Raw genomic sequence first — 13,391 nt, 5'->3', positions numbered from 1 at the left:
ATATTTTTACAAAGTCAGCTTATTGCCCCCACAATCTGGGTCCTCAATTTACCTACCTTTGAAAGGATGGAAGGCTGAGTCAACCTTGAGCCTGGTGAGATTTGAACTTGCAGTAATTGCAAGCAGCAGATGTTAATAACAGTGCTTTAGTCCACTGTACTACCAGGCTCTTATACTATAGTATTATTACAGATAGTAATAATACTATATACAGATAGTGTTATTACTATCTGTAATAATAATCTAACTTTTTTTTTTCCAAAAGATGGAACTGGAAGAACTAAAATAACCACTTCAAGTCTCTAGACTTCTCTTTCTCTTTGACCCTGTGGGAAGTTTAATATCAAAATATATTTTATTCTTCATGCTGCTTCCATCTTCCCTTAAAACATTAATAGAATCCCCAACGGACGGAGAATCAGCGTCCCCACTAGATAACTGACAGTCAAGATGAAACTGAGTTAATCAAGTTAAAAATCGCAAAATGGAGGAAAATCTTTTACGCGAACTTCCTCAACCCCCCCAATCCACATATCAAAGGATAAGGTCTGTAAACACAAATAAGAGTTAATTAAATTAGGTTTCCCAGTGGAACGGAATGTTCACAAGAACAAACACATATACACAGACATACAAACGCTCCTCAAGTGTCACCCTAAAATCAGCCCATAGACACTTCCACACCCCAGCCGTGAAAAATCTGTCGCCGTACCCCATTTCTCTGCAGTTGCCCTTAAAGTCAAACGGGTTGCTTACGGGAAATAAATATTACTTCTTTCCTCACAACTGTCTGGATCTCGAGTTTATGCTTGCTCGCTCAAACCCCCCCCCAGCTCGAGTTGGAACCCCAAATTTTTCCAATTTCCAACATCTGGAACAAGCGTCACAACTTTTCCCAAGATCGCAACCAAAATAATGCTCAGTACTTGGAAGGGTTTGCCCTGAAGTTAAACCGCTCGAGAAGTAAATTAGAATAAATTCAAAGAGAATCTCCACGGGATTTTGGAGCGCCAATGAAGTGTGTAAAGACAGTCCCCAGCTGTTATCCGGATAACACCTCCGGCACATCTGTGGCACGTACACTTCTTTTCTTGCTCGCTCGTAGCGCTCTTGAGATTCTTGTTTCCCAATCTCGGGAAGGACGGACACGGCTGGGATGGCGTGGAGACAATTCAGCATCCCTTCCCCCATCCCCGCAGAGGATGCACGGTTAAGAAAGACTGACAGCTGTTAGCAAGATAGCATCGTTTTTGGGGGCAGGCGAGGAAGGGACAAAGTGAGGAATAACCTTGGAGAAAGGACAAGCCATTTTTAGGTTGGGAACACCAGTCTCGGCCGCAGGGAAAGTCAAACCTGAATTAAGGTGTTCTTATTCGCCATTCATTTTGTCCTGTCCTTGTATTCCAGGACAAGTAACCCAAAAACGACATTGAATGCAGCGTGCAGCGAAGGTATCTTGGGTACCAAAACGCAGCTGCTCAAGAGAGATTGTCCTAAAAACAGCATCTCTCCAGGAATCCCAAGAGTAAAAAATAAAGTTATTTCCCCCCCGTCCTTGCCAAGGGGGAGCTTGTCACTTCAGCAGTGGGTGCCAATCAAAGACACCCTTGGAACAAAAGAGAGCTTCTTTCTTTGTCTTATGTTTTGCTCAGCTCCTATCCCAAAGGGTTAGGGCAGGAATCAGCAATCCGCGGCTCTGGAGCCACAGGTGGCTCTTTCATCCCTCTGCTGCGGCTCCCTGTCACTCAAAATATGCGTCACAACTGCCAAATTGCGACACTCACCAACGCACAATTTATTAAGCTTTTCGACCCTCGGCAGGCCAATCATGGATAAATCCAAGAAAAGAAAAGTTTCAGAAGAAAACAGAACGTTTAATTCAACTACATATGCTAATCTTGAGGCCGCTCAAAAAATAGTCAGGCACGGGAAGAGTTTTGTGGCTCCCGGTGTTTTCTTTTTTTGTGGGAAATGGGTCCAAATGGCTCTTTGAGTGTTTAAGGTTGAAGACCCCTGGGTTAGGGTAAAAAAAACCAGTCCTAAGCAGGAGTAGGATTCAGCCGGTTCAGCCAGCGAACCAGATGCTAATTTTATACCTGGTTCGCCGAACCGGTTGTTGCAAGGACTGACTGGCCCCACCCGCCCCTCCCCGCCCTTTCCAGGAATCTCCATGCGGCCCGTTTTGGATGCCAGGTAAGTGTAGCGCCCGTGCAGAGGCTCTGGGAGGGCGAAAAACGGGCTTCCTGGATGTTCCAGAAGTCTGGAAACAGGCCCGTTTCCGGCCTCCGGAGGGCCTCTGGAGTCCTGGGGGAGGCCATTTTCACCCTCCCGGAGGCTCAACATAAACCTCCGGAGCTTGGGGAGGGCAAAAATGCCCCTCCCCCACTGTGGTGCAGGCCACGCCCACCCAGCAACTGGGCAGTTTCTAAAATTTTTGAATCCCACCCCTGGTCCTAAGTCCTTTTTTCCAGCGCCGTCATAATTTCGCACGGTCACTAAATGAACTGTTCGTGGAGTGGTGCGGTGGCCTAGAGGTGGAGCTCTCACCTCACAGTCAGGAGGCTGTGAGTTCGATCCTAGGTAGAGACGGATATTTCTCTCTCTCTGGGCCCAATGAGAATATATATCTGCTGAACAAAACTCCGCATTGGTGAGAGGAAGGGCATCCGGCCAGTAAAAAAACACTCTGCTAGCTCCATTCAGTTGCCCAAACTCCACACCCGCATGGGATTATAGGGTCGTTAAACAATTATGATGACTAAATGAACTGTTTGTAAGTAGAGGACTCTCTGTACTGGGTTATCGGCCTTGGTTGCCGAGACTATCCTTCGAGACGAATTTTTATGCCTCTCTTCCCACACCAGCGCGTTTTTGTAAGACTGCTTGGGATGCAGAAGTCCCGAATTCAAAACCAAAGGAAGGCGCACTCTACCACTCTTTAGGAAAGTTTGAAGCTGGGGCCTGAGATAGGCCACGGCATCAAATTCCACCCCGTTTCGAAGAAAACATCTAAATGTCCCCTTTTGAGAGAGAATTGAGCACCTGACACGGGCCCAGACCTGCTCTCCAACGCGTGTAACATAAAACTGTTTCTTCTCTCAAATCTTGCTTCGCGTCCCAAGAAATATAATCCTTACCTCCTCCGCTTCACCCTCCCCTCTTCCTCCTCCAGTTGACCTGGGCCCCCCTCTCCGCATCCGAGTAAAGGGCTCATCCTTTAAATGCTCTCCTCCCCTCGCTTTCTAGTTTCTTGTCAAATGGCTCTCCAGGACGTTGTCAGCAAGAGGGACCGTTCGCAGGCGCCTCGTTGGCTTCAGCCGTCACCCGGTGGGCCCGAGGTGCCCCGTCCCTTCCTGCTGTCCCACGGCACCACCACGCTGGCTTTCCGCTGCAGCCATGGGGTGGTGGTGGCAGCGGACACTCGCTCTTCCTGCGCGGGTCTGGTATCCGACCCGTCTTCCCGCAAAGTTATCACGCTGCACCAACATCTTCTGGCAACCACGTCGGGGACTTCGGCCGACTGCGCTACCTGGCTGCGTCTTCTACGTTGTGCGCTCCGCCTGAGGCACCTTTCAGAAGGGCAGCAGCCCAGCGTGGCCGGGGCAGCCAAGCTCCTCGCTCTCATGCTGCGGGGATGCGCCCAGAAGGATCTCTGCGTGGCCACTTTGCTCTGCGGTTGGGATCGCCAGGGACCCGGCTTGCACTACGTCTACAGCGACGGGACCCGTTTTTCCGGCGACGTTTTGGCTGTGGGGTCCGGATCGACTTACGCCTACGGTGTGCTGGATGGCACCTATCGGTATGATCTACCCCGGGCGGAGGCGTTCTGGCTGGCTCGCCAAGCGGTGGCTCACGCTGCCCACCGAGACGCCTATTCTGGCGGCAACGTGGATCTCTACCACGTCCGGCCCAACGGGTGGGTCTGCGTGTCGCGGGAAGATCTGAGTCAGGTTTATCGTGGTTTGGAGTTCCGTGCTGAAGAGGATGGAGACGGTGGAAAGGATCCCCACGAAGAGATCAACTAACACCCATCTTTTCTGCTTGGGTTGGGTAGAAGACCTCCGAGTTCCCTTCCAACTGTTATTCTGTAACCCTTTAGCAGCAACCACGATCTATTTTGATTGAGAAAGCCATCGTTCGATACCACCGTTCTAGCACGGAGAACGCCACAGATTGATTGTCAGGTGGGGAAGGGTGCAAAATAAACCAGCTTGAGCAATATCAGCCTGGCCTCTTTTCTTCGGTTCCAGATCCAAGAGGGATCCATTTGAAGGAATCGCGGGGGTCTCCAAAAATGAAATCATTAACCAACATGGCGGGGAATAATCGACACAAGCCCCCGGCTTGAGCCGACGTAAACCAGCATGACCTCACATAAGATAGACTAGGCAATGTCGGAAAGGAACAGATGGCCACGTCGCATCCATTACAGGAAGCCGGAGGCCAGTATAAACTAGGATAGAGGACAGGCCATGCTGGTTCTGAGTCCTGCCATAAACTAAGGAAACCCGGGGCAAGATCAGTCAGTCAAACCGGGTTACGGGGCAAGTAAGTCACCTACCTCTGAATGCTGGTTGGGAGAAGATGGGCTCACGGCAGGGGTGAAATGTAAAATTTGTTAGTACCGGTTCTGTGGGTGTGGCTTGGGGGGGGTTAATGTGACTGGGTGGGCGTGGCCAACTTTTTTAAAAATAAACTTTTCAAAGCATTTTTTCTAATACTTTGAAAAGCCTCTGCCTGTCAGGCAACTCAGCTGGGATCGTCAGAGAGGCTTTTTTAAAAAATGCTTTGAAAAGCCTCTCTGCCGATCAGGCAACTCAGCTGGGATTGTCAGAGAGGCTTTTTAAAAAATGCTTTGAAAAGCCTCTGCCGATCAGGCAACTCAGCTGGGATCGTCAGAGAGGCTTTTTTAAAAAATGCTTTGAAAAGCCTCTGCCGATCAGGCAACTCAGCTGGGATTGTCAGAGAGGCTTTTTAAAAAATGCTTTGAAAAGCCTCTCTGCCGATCAGGCAACTCAGCTGGGATCGTCAGAGAGGCTTTTTTAAAAAATGCTTTGAAAAGCCTCTGCCGATCAGGCAACTCAGCTGGGATTGTCAGAGAGGCTTTTTAAAAAATGCTTTGAAAAGCCTCTCTGCCGATCAGGCAACTCAGCTGGGATGGTCAGAGAGGCTTTTTAAAAAATGCTTTGAAAAGCCTCTCTGACGATCAGGCAACTCAGCTGGGATCGTCAGAGAGGCTTTTTAAAAAATGCTTTGAAAAGCCTCTGCCGATCAGGCAACTCAGCTGGGATCGTCAGAGAGGCTTTTTAAAAAATGCTTTGAAAAGCCTCTCTGACGATCAGGCAACTCAGCTGGGATGGTCAGAGAGGCTTTTTAAAAAATGCTTTGAAAAGCCTCTGCCGATCAGGCAACTCAGCTGGGTTCGTCAGAGAGGCTTTTTAAAAAATGCTTTGAAAAGCCTCTGAGAATCCCAGCTCAGCCGCGCGATCATCAGAGGCTTTTTTTTTTTTACTTTTAAAAGCATTTTTTCGTCGGAAGAGGCTGTAGAAAAAATGCTTTTAAAAGTTAAAAAAAAAAAAGCCTCTGATGATCGTGCGGCTCAGCAGGGCATGGGGGGCGGGGGGAACGCAGGGATTTTTGCTACCGGTTCTCCGAACCACCCACCGCCATCGCTACCAGATCGGGTGATCCGGTCCGAACCGGGAGCATTTCACCAGTGGCTCACGGGGTCCTCACTTTGTGTGAATCGGGGATCTTTAGATACCCTCCAACGGGACTGAAGATGCCGGATGCTGCCACTCCAGACCATCAGCTGACCAAACCAGCAAAGGTTGGCTTCGCACACTCAGTTTAGTTCGTGCCGACCCGGGTTAGTTAGCTAGTTAGTTTATTACGGAAGCTCGCACAAACTAGTCGCCCGACTAGATGGCTCAGTGGCTAAGACACGGAGCTTGTCGATCAGGAAGGTCGGCAGTTTGGCGGTTCGAATCCCTAGTACAGGTCTCCTTGTGTGGAGACTATGGAGACTATGGAGGCAGGGGGTTGGACTAGATGACCTCCAAGGTCCCTTCCAACTTTGTTACTCGGACGGAGGGCAGGAATCACGCAAACATGACAAAACGGAAGTCGGCCAGCCCGGCCTCCGCTTCTTGGGGACGTGGAGGGGGGGGTGCAAGGGACCCCCCCAAATGGGGGGGTATCTGTTCTCGCGCCTGGTCTCCAGAGCTAAGAAAAGAACCCCCCCCCTCAGGGAAGGGCCTGCCTTATTCTGGGGGGGGTGGGGGGGGGAAAGAAAAGGATGCTGTCCTCGCCCCACCACCCCAATGGTCGTGATGGGATGGCCTTGGAGTGTGGGAGCCTGGAGCTGATTGCTATTCCGGGTGCGCACCGCGTTTCAAAGCTGGCGCGCCACGGTCTGCCACTATCTTAATTGGCATCTCTCGTGCGCGGCCAGGCTGGCTTTTTTGGGGGACGCAGGGGGGGGCAAATGACTCGCCTGCCAACCTGCCTGGCTTTCTCTCTAGCCTGCCCCCCCCATCCCCGTGTCCTGTGCCCCCTCCTCTCCCCTCTGCCCATCCCCGGATGGCTTTGCAGCCTCCCCTTCCTTCCTTCCTTCCTTCCTTCCTTCCTTCCTTCCTTCCTTCCTTCCTTTCTTTCTTTCTCTTTCTCCCCCTCTTCCTTCCTTCCTGTTTATTCTATCCTTTTTCTCTCTTTTTCTTTTCCTTCTTCCTTTCCTTTTTTCTGTCTTCCTTTCCTTTTACTCTCTTTCCATCTCTTCCTTCCTTCCTGTTTCTTCTATCCTTTTCTCTCTCTTTTTCTCTTTCCTTTCTTTTCCTTTTTCTATCTTCCTTTCCTTTCTCCATCTTCCTTTCCTTCCTCTCTTCCTTCCTGCTTCTTCTGTTCTCTTTTTCTCTCTTTCTCTTTCCTTTCCTTTTCCTATCTTCCTTTCCTTTCTCTCCCTCTCTTCCTTCCTGTTTCTTCTGTTCTCTCTTTCTCTCTCTCTCTTTCCTTTTTTCTATCTTCCTTTCCTTTCCTTTTTCTATCTTCCTTTCCTTTATTTCTCTCTCCCTCCCTCCCTTCCTGTTTCTTCTATCCTTTTCTCTTTCCTTTCCTTTCCTTTTTCTATCTTCCTTTCCTTTTTCTGTCTTCCTTTCCTTTATTTCTCTCTCCCTCCTTTCCTTCCTGTTTCTTCTATCCTTTTCTCTCTTTCTCTCTTTCCTTTCCTTTCCTTTTTCTATCTTCCTTTCCTTTCCTTTTTCTATCTTCCTTTCCTTTATTTCTCTCTCCCTCCCTTCCTTCGTTTTTTCTATCCTTTTCTCTCTTTCCTTTCCTTTCCTTTTTCTATCTTCCTTTCCTTTCCTTTTTCTATCTTCCTTTCCTTTATTTCTCTCCCTTCCTTCCTGTTTCTTCTATCCTTTTCTCTCTTTCTCGCTTTCCTTTTCTTTCCTTTTTCTATCTTCCTTTCCTTTATTTCTCTCTCCCTCCCTTCCTTCCTGTTTCTTCTATCCTTTTCTCTCTTTCTCTCTTTCCTTTCCTTTCCCTATCTTCCTTTCCTTTCCTTTTTTCCTTTCCTTTCCTTTCCTTTCCTTTCCTTTCCTTTCCTTTCCTTTCCTTTCCTTTTTTTCCTCTCTCTGCCTACCTCCCTACTCCCTACCCCACTCCCACTGCATTTTATTTACGCTTCTCCCCGCCATGGGACAGGGGGCGTATGTGCCAGCCGCCGGAGCTGTCAATCAACGCTGCAGAGCGGCGGGGGGTCGATCCATTAGCTGAAGTGGCGGGGTGGGGGGGAGGCAATTTTCAGCTTTTTGGACGCTTCACCTGGAGGCGGAGGGAGGGGGAACGTAGAGCAAGTGAGGCCTGGCGGAGGGACAGGAAGGAGGGAGTGCAGAGAAGCGAGCCGGTTGGCTTTTTAGGCCAGGGATGGGAGACCATGAGGAGATGCTAGGGAGGGAGAAAAGCCTGGACAGGGAAGAAGCAAGCTGGTTGGGATTTTTTTTAAAAAAAAAAACCAAGAATGGGAGACCACAAGGAGATCCTAAGGACGTAGGCAAGTCGGGACAGCGAAGCAGCGAGCTGGTTGGGCAGGGATGGGAGACCACAAGGAGATCCCAGAGAGGTAGGAAGGTCTGGCAAGCTACCACACACACACACACACATACACGCACACAGAGAGAAAACCTCCAGTCATCTCACCCAGTATTTCTCAACCTTGGCTAGTTCAAGACACGTTCCCCAACGTTAGGGAAGCAGCGATATAGACCTCCTCCATCTCATCTCCAAAATGGATGTAGCACCACGAGGAGAGCCCAAGATTGGTATTCCAGATTGGGAAACAGGAAGACCAAAAAAAAAAAAAAGGAAGGAGGGAGGGAGGGAGGGAGGGAGGGATTGACAAAGGGGAGGAGGGAAAGAGGAGGGAGGGAGGAAGAGATTGGGGAGGGGGGAGGGATTGAAGGAAAGGAGGGGGAAGAAGGGAGGGATTGAGGAAGAAGGAAGGGAGAAGAAAGGAGGGAGGGAGGAAGGAAGGGAAGGAGAAAAAGTGGGAGGGAAGGAGGATTCAAGAAGAGAGGGAAGGAGAAAGGAAGGGATTGAGGAGAGGGAGGGAGAGATTGGGGAAGAAGGGAGGGAGGAAAGAATTGAGGAAGGAAGGAGGAAAGGGAGGCAGGAGGAAAGAAGAAAGGGAAGAATTGAAGGAAGGAAGGAAGGAGGAAAGGGAGGGAGCAAGGAAGGGATTGAGGAAGGAGGGAGGGAGGAGGAAGGAAGAAAGGGAGGGATTGAGGAAGGAAGGAAGGGAGGGAGGGAGGATTGAGGAGGGAGGGAGGAAGGAAGGGATAGAGGAAGGAAGGAGGAGAAGGAAGGGAAGAAGGAAAGGTGGGAGGGAGGTAGGATTCAGGAAGAAAGGGAGGAAGGAAGGAAGGGATTGAGGAGGGAGGGAGGGAGGGATTGGGGAAGAAGGGAGGGAGGAGGAAAGAAGAAAGGGAAGAATTGAGGAAGGGAGGAAGGAGGAAAGAAAGGGAGGGAGGAGGAAAGAAGAAAGGGAAGAATTGAGGAAGGGAGGAAGGAGGCAAGTGAGGGAGGAATGAAGGGAGGATTGAGGAGGGAGGGAGGAAGGAAGGGATTGAGGAACCGAAGGAGGGAGGAAAGGAAGAAGGGAAGGAGGAAAGAAGAAAGGGAGGGATAGAGGAAAGAAGGAAGGAGGAGAAGGAAGGAAAGGAAAGGAAAGTTGTTCCAGCTTACTCTCCAGAGACCAAGTCGATCCCTTGATCCCAGGGATCCTTTCTGACCCCGGGAATCGGGCCAAAAAGCACCTGATGGACAGGGCTACAACTACAAACCAGAGAGGCAAAGCGGGCTTGGACAATCCCAAGAAACGGGATGCATGTGTGAACGCGAGAGTCTCCCGGGACTCCCCCCCCTCACCTCCACCTCCACTGCAGAAAGAGAAAGTCTGCATTAATATGCTGGCAGAGGAGCAGCCCCGCCCTCCTCATTTGCATCTAAATTAAAAACTCCAGACAAAAGCCGCCGCCACCGCTGCAGCCGCCGGCCAAGAAAAGCCATTGCAATGCCAGGCTTTCCAATCCGACACCACCACCTCCCAGGCACACTTATACAGCCCCCAGATCAGAAGTGAAATCCAGCAGGTTCTGGCGAACCGGTAGCGGACATTTTGAGTAGTTCGGAGAACCGGTAGCGGAAATTTTGAATAGTTCGGAGAATCGGCAAACCCCACCTCCGGCTGGTCCCAGAATGGGGTGGGAATGGAGATTTTGCAGTATCCTTCCCCTGCCACACCCAATCAAGCCACACCCACCAAGCCACACCACGCCCACCAAGCCACGCCCACAAAACCGGTAGTAAAAAAAATTGAATTTCACCACTGCCCCAGATAAGCTTTCCCGCCCCTCCCCCGATCCCCGCAATCCCTGAACCCCGCTCCAACTGGATCTGGGGATTCACACAATATGTGGATCCTTCTCCCGCACTCCTGGGCATCGGCTGCGCACGGACTGAATGAAAGCGGAGATTTTTCAGCACGGCGGCAGCCAAAAGACACGTGTCGAGCTGCCCGAACCGAAGCTGGGATGAATGACTCCGTGAAGGACGCTCCCCCTTTACCGCCGATGCTGATGGGCATCAGCGAAACGGCGAAAGCCAGCTGGTCGTCTGAAAGGACGAAGGTAGCGACGTCCTCGGGGGCCGTGAAGAGATGCGTCTTCGTCACTGGAAGCTTTTCAAGGAGAGACTGGACTGCCATCTGTCAGAAATGGTGGAGGCAGGGTCTCCTGCTTCCTATCTCTGGTCTCCTCTCCTCTCCTCTCCTCTCCTCTCCTCTCCTATCCTATCCTATCCTATCCTCCCCTCCCCTTATTCTGTCCTGTCCTGTCCTGTCCTGTCCTGTCCTGTCCTGTCCTGTCCTGTCCTATCCTATCCTATCCTATCCTATCCTATCCTATCCTATCTTCCCCTCCCCATATTCTGTCCTGTCCTGTCCTGTCCTGTCCTGTCCTGTCCTATCCTATCCTATCCTATCCTATCCTATCCTATCCTATCCTATCCTCCCCATATTCTGTCCTGTCCTGTCCTGTCCTGTCCTGTCCTGTCCTGTCCTGTCCTGTCCTGTCCTGTCCTATCCTATCCTATCCTATCCTATCCTCCCCTCCCTCTATTTCAGTGTCGGCGAACCTTTTCAGAACCGAGTCCTGAAACAGGAGTCCCGCGAGCAGGGGAACACCGGAAATTGGAAGAGCAGCTTTCTGGCGCGCACGCACGGAAACGCCAAAAACCGGAAGAGCAGTTCCCCGGCGCACATACGTGTGCCAGGAAGCTGAGCTTCCGGTTTCCGGTGTGTGCATGCTCGCTGGTCACCTGGTCTTCCGGTTTCTGGCACACATGTGCGCGTGAAGGTCAGCTGGCCGGCGTGCATGCACGCACCAGAAACAGGAAGCTCGGCTTCCCGGCGCACGCATGCGGTTTTCAGTGCTCCCACGTGCGCAAAGACCAGCTGGACAGTGTGCATATGTGCACTGGAACCCGGAAGAGCAACGGATAATGGCTGGCGTGCCTGGAGAGATGGCTCTGTGTGCCACTTCTGGCACGCGTGCCACAGTTTCGCCATCACTGCTCCTATTCTATTCTATTCTATTCTATTCTATTCTATTCTATTCTATTCTATTCTATTCTATTCTATTCTAGCCAGCCAGCTGATTTTCGGGCCTTCTGGGCCCACCAGAAGTATGGAAACAGGCTGTTTCCTGCCTCCAGGTGGTGGTGGGGAAGGCCTGGTTTTCTCTCTCCTCAGCCTCCAGAGCCTTTTTAGGAGTCTGGGGAGGGCGAAAACAGCCTTCCCCACCCCCTGGAGGCCCTCCAGAGGCCGGAAATGACCCATTTGCCAACTTCCGGTGGGACTGAAAGGCCCGTTTTTCTCTCTCCCCAGCCTCCAGAGCCTTTCTAGGAGTCTGGGGAGGGCGAAAACGGCCTCCTCCCCCCCAGAGGCCCTCCGGAGGTCGGAAATGGCCCATTTGCCATCTTCCAGTTGACCTCCAAGGTCCCATCCTGTTCTGTTCTGTTCTGTTCTGTTCTGTCCTGTCCTGTCCTGTCCTGTCCTGTCCTGTCCTGTTCTTATTCTATTCTATCCTCCTATCCCCCTATCCTTATTCTTATTCCATCCTAGGCACCTTTCATCCTTGGTTCCCAAGAACGGATGAGTGGGTTTCAGTGGAGAAGTTTGATCTGGTCCAAGGAAGCTCCTAAATTCGGATTCTGAGCAGGCGTCGTCGACGTGACAGAAGTCACTCCTGTTTCTAGGACATTCCCCCCCCCACCCACCCATACAGATAGTCTCGAGTTACACCAGTTCATTTAGCAACCGTTCAAAGTTACAAGGCCGCTGGGGGAAAAAATGACTCACGACCGTTTTTCACACTTACGACCATTGCGGCATTCCCATTGTCAGTTGCCAAGCGTCTGAATTTTGATCACGTGACTGTCACGGTGTCCCTGGATCACGTGATCCCCTTTTGCAACCTTCGGACGAGTGACGTCAATGGAGAAGCCAGACAACAACCGGGTTATGAACCGGGTTACGACTAAAGGTCGTAAAATGGAGCAAAGCTCACTTAACAAATGTCTCACTTCACAACAGAAATTTTAGGCTTTGGTCGTAAGTCGAGGTCCAGCTGTATATCCCTTGTTATGTTTTCCCAGCCTGGGGGATTGATAGTGAAAGGATATTTCAATAGGGATGGGAGACCATGAGGAAATCTCATGGTTTCAGACTAGACAGGGAAATTGGAACCTCAACAAGGAAGGAGGAAAACAGTGCCCCACTTCCATATTACATGTACTCCTTGACTTATAATCACAATCGAGGCCATTTTTTTTTTTGTCGCTAAGCGAGGCAACTGTTCCGTGAATGTTGTCCCCTTTTTACGACTTTTCGTAAAAGGTCGTTAAGTGAAGTTAGTTGTTATGTGAATCTGGGCTTCCCCATTGACCTTGCTGATGAGAAGATGGCGAAAATGGATGACGTGACTCCTGCAACTGTCGTAAATGTGAGTCAGTTGCCAAGTATCCGAATTTCGATGACATGATGATGGGGATGCCGCAATGGTCGTAAGTGTGAAGATGGTCGTAAGTCACTTTTTTCATTGCCGTTGTAACTCCGAATTGTCACTAAACAAACTGTTGTAAATCAAGATTTTACAGGGTTCTAGGAGATTTTTAACGTTTAATAGGATTGGAGACTTAACCGGTCTGCCTGGGGCAGGGGTCAGCAACCCGGCGGCTCTGGAGCCGCATGTGGCTCTTTCATCTCTCTGCTGCGGCTCCCTGTCGCTCAAAATATGCAGTCACAACTGCCAATGTGCAACACCCGCAGGTACGTAATTTATTGAGCTTTTCGACCCCCAGTAGGCCAACCATAGATAAATCCAAGAAAATAAAAGTTTCAGAAGAAAACAGAACGTTTAATTCAACTACATATGCTAGTTTTGTGGCTGCTCAGGAAATAGTCAGGCACGGGAAGGGTTTTGTGGCTCCCGGTGTTTTCTTTTCTGTGGGAAACGGGTCCAAATGGCTCTTTTGAGTGTTTAAGATTGCCGACCCCTGTGTTAGGATAAAAAAACCAGTCCTAAGCAGGGGTAAGATTCAGCCGGTTCGGATCAATTCGGACTGGATGCTAATTTTACATCTGGTTTGCCGAACCGGTAGTTGCAAGGACTGACTGGCCCCGCCCGCCCCTCCCCGCCCTTCCCAGGAATCTCCATGCGGCCTGTTTTGGATGCCAGGTAAGTCAGGCACGGGAAGGGTTTTGTGGCTCCCGGTGTTTTCTTTTCTGTGGGAAACGGGTCCAAACGGCTCTTTTGAGTGTTTAAGATTGCCGACCC

At 50.5% G+C, this 13,391-nt stretch overlaps 1 protein-coding gene across 1 annotated transcript; it reads left to right on the top strand.

Moving 5' to 3' along the window:
* The first annotated feature begins 3,221 nt into the window (after window positions 1–3,221).
* Window positions 3,222–4,025, top strand: PSMB11 (proteasome subunit beta 11). Its single transcript, XM_070954467.1, has one exon. The coding sequence runs from the start codon at window positions 3,222–3,224 to the stop codon at window positions 4,023–4,025; it is 804 nt and encodes a 267-aa protein (XP_070810568.1).
* The last annotated feature ends 9,366 nt before the right edge of the window (window positions 4,026–13,391 follow it).

Source organism: Pituophis catenifer, unplaced genomic scaffold, assembly GCF_029215685.1.
Source record: "Pituophis catenifer annectens isolate HBS135680 unplaced genomic scaffold, rPitCat1.0.hap2 SCAF_15, whole genome shotgun sequence".
Classification (NCBI taxonomy): domain Eukaryota; kingdom Metazoa; phylum Chordata; class Lepidosauria; order Squamata; family Colubridae; genus Pituophis; species Pituophis catenifer.
The sequence above is the reverse complement of the archived record's forward strand: the minus strand, read 5'-3'. Positions and strand labels throughout refer to the sequence as shown.

Coding starts and splice junctions, on each gene's coding strand:
- PSMB11 (XM_070954467.1), top strand. CDS start 3,222: ATGCTCTCCTCCCCTCGCTTTCTAGTTTCTTGTCAAATGGCTCTCCAG.